General features: G+C 26.8%; 1 protein-coding gene across 1 annotated transcript in view; it reads right to left on the reverse strand.

Moving 5' to 3' along the window:
• Window positions 1-2,455, reverse strand: part of Rs1 (Dead-box helicase Rs1) — a 17,652-nt gene that overhangs the window by 14,759 nt on the left and 438 nt on the right. Inside the window, exon 2 of the mRNA XM_014419323.3 lies at window positions 1,401-1,583. Within this exon, the coding sequence (XP_014274809.1) occupies window positions 1,401-1,583 (183 nt within the window). The remainder of the gene's footprint in view (window positions 1-1,400; window positions 1,584-2,455) is intronic.

Here is a 2,455-nt window from a genome sequence, read left to right on the forward strand (position 1 = left end):
TTTTTTCATAACTTTAATTTTTAAATTATTATTATTAAATTAAATTATTCACATTTTGTTGTTCCTTAGCATTATATAACTTTGTATTTTTATTTCATTAATAATATTACTTTACTCAAATATTTAATTAATTCCCTATATAAACATTTTATTTCCCATATCTTTCATTATTTTATTTTTATCTATATTCATTCAGTTCAAATATTTACTTTAACCATTCTATATCTTCTTTATTCACTGGTTGTTATCTTGTTTTGTGTTCTAAGCCCTGATGAAGGCTAGAAATTCTGCCCGAAATGTTGGCACTAATAAATAAGTTTTTAACTTATTTGAGTTATTCTCAGACCGCACTCCCAACCATCTTCTTCCCATATAAAAAATAATATAGTTGATAAGTTAGTGATATCAGTGTTTAAATTAAATAGTGACATATATAGATTAATTTGACTAACTTTATTAGACTTAGGTAGAATAGCCTGCAAAAAAATTTTAATAGTTGGATGTGATATATGAATTTAAAGCTAATATTGTTTTTGAAGATAGATAGGCTGGCCGAAACATTGGACATTTAAGTATTAATAATGAATGTTGAAACTTAATCAGATACAATTTATTTTATTTAAATAATAAAAAATATATTCCAGATAAACAGTTCTGAGCTTATTTAATAACATGCAGAAGTGACCGAGTCCATTTCTAGTAAAATTAAAGCAACAATTATTAATTATTTCATAATTGGTTAATATATTTTTTAATTCAATAAAAAAAATATTAATTGGCTTCATCTAAAGGAAGAACACACTGTTCACAAGGCCATGAAATGATCCTTAGGGTCAGAAAACTGCATCTGAGATGCCACGTTTTATGATATTAAATTAATAAAATCTGCATATTTAATTTAATAAATAAACTGAAAATAAAGAATGAATAATTATGGAATGCTTTTCAATGAAGGACCGTTCATTTTGCTCCCAAAATTATTCAAATTAATAATTCCTGTGTAACACTAAGTGATAATAATAAAACTTTATCCTTTTTCTTTTCAGGAATTTTTCCCTTTTTTTTTTTTTTTTACTTCTTTATTTATTGCATCATTCAAAAAAATTTTGAGCTCTTCTGCCCATTATCAAGTTCTTACTATTAATTTGTGGACATATGTCATCTTAATTATAAAATTTTCTTTTATATATTTCAAACTGAATATAATTTTTTTTTTTTATTGGAGCTGTTTCCCAAATTTCTTGTCTTTAAAATAGCACTGTTTTCCTCAGGCCCATCTATCTATCCAAATTTCAGTGAATTGAGCCCTGAATCGCTATTACTTTGGGGATTTGCTTTATTCAAATAATAATAAAAATTATTTCTATACTATGTAAAATATACTAGAATAAAATACTAACTTCTTTTTTTAAGGACTCTCTGGCATTTTTGATCTTCTCATCTGTTTTGTTATTAGCTTTCCTCTTCACATATTTGTAGAGATCATCCCATGGATCTTTATTGTACTCAGTCAATGAAGAAACAAATTCAAACCCATCGTGAAAGTCCTTATTCCTCCTCTTTTTCCTTGCCTTAGGCTGCAACTGGAAACAGAAATGGTAAAACAGGATTAGTGAAGAAATTATTTGCAAATATGGATGGACAGTGCATTGTAAGGGAAGTTTGGACAAGAGTTAATTTTTTTTTTTTTTAATACCTGTTAGCAAACTAGATAAATAGCCACCACTAGAAAAGTTAGATGCATGTTAATTTTTGTACAAATTGAATTTTCGAATTTTTCCTCCTGATTTTGATCGCGTGCAAAGTTATTAATATAATTGAGGATAATATATCAAAGTTGGAGCTGATTTCAACATTATGCAGCAAAATTTGGAAATCACTAATGTTTAAGCTAACGTCTGTAATTATCCCATAAACTTTTACGTTGGTGTGAGAAAAGATGTGAACATAAAGGAGAGTCCAGATCATATTCTGCCCTATTATGAAGTCTTTAGACAAATAAATGTTTAAAATAATAGATAAAAGCTTTCCTTCAGTTTCTGAAAGCTATAAATAAAAACTTCAGTTTTATTATAAATTTAACCAGTGTAAGGTTTTCAGCTTCTTGACTTTAGAGAAAAATTTTTATTTAAGTGCATTTTGACAGATTTAAAATAGTATTTCTATTTTTAAGTTTAAGGGGAACATGCTTCATGCTCTTGTCCTAAAAGTTGTTTAATTTAAACACATGAGCTACAAATGATAAAGTCATTTACGCTTTAGTCCATGCGTACTAGCCTCAATGTTGGGACTTTCAAATTTCTTCATAATGAAATTAACCAACTATTCATTTTCCAAGGCTTGTTTATGTAAAGGAATAGTACATTTAATGATATATATAACCATGCTGAATGCTAAATACTCCATATAATATATTTTTAATTAAAAAAATGAGGAATTTGGTTGTAAAAAAAAC

This window comes from Halyomorpha halys, unplaced genomic scaffold, assembly GCF_000696795.3.
Source record: "Halyomorpha halys isolate HHAL.00 unplaced genomic scaffold, Hhal_1.1 Scaffold233.1, whole genome shotgun sequence".
NCBI classification, from domain to species: domain Eukaryota; kingdom Metazoa; phylum Arthropoda; class Insecta; order Hemiptera; family Pentatomidae; genus Halyomorpha; species Halyomorpha halys.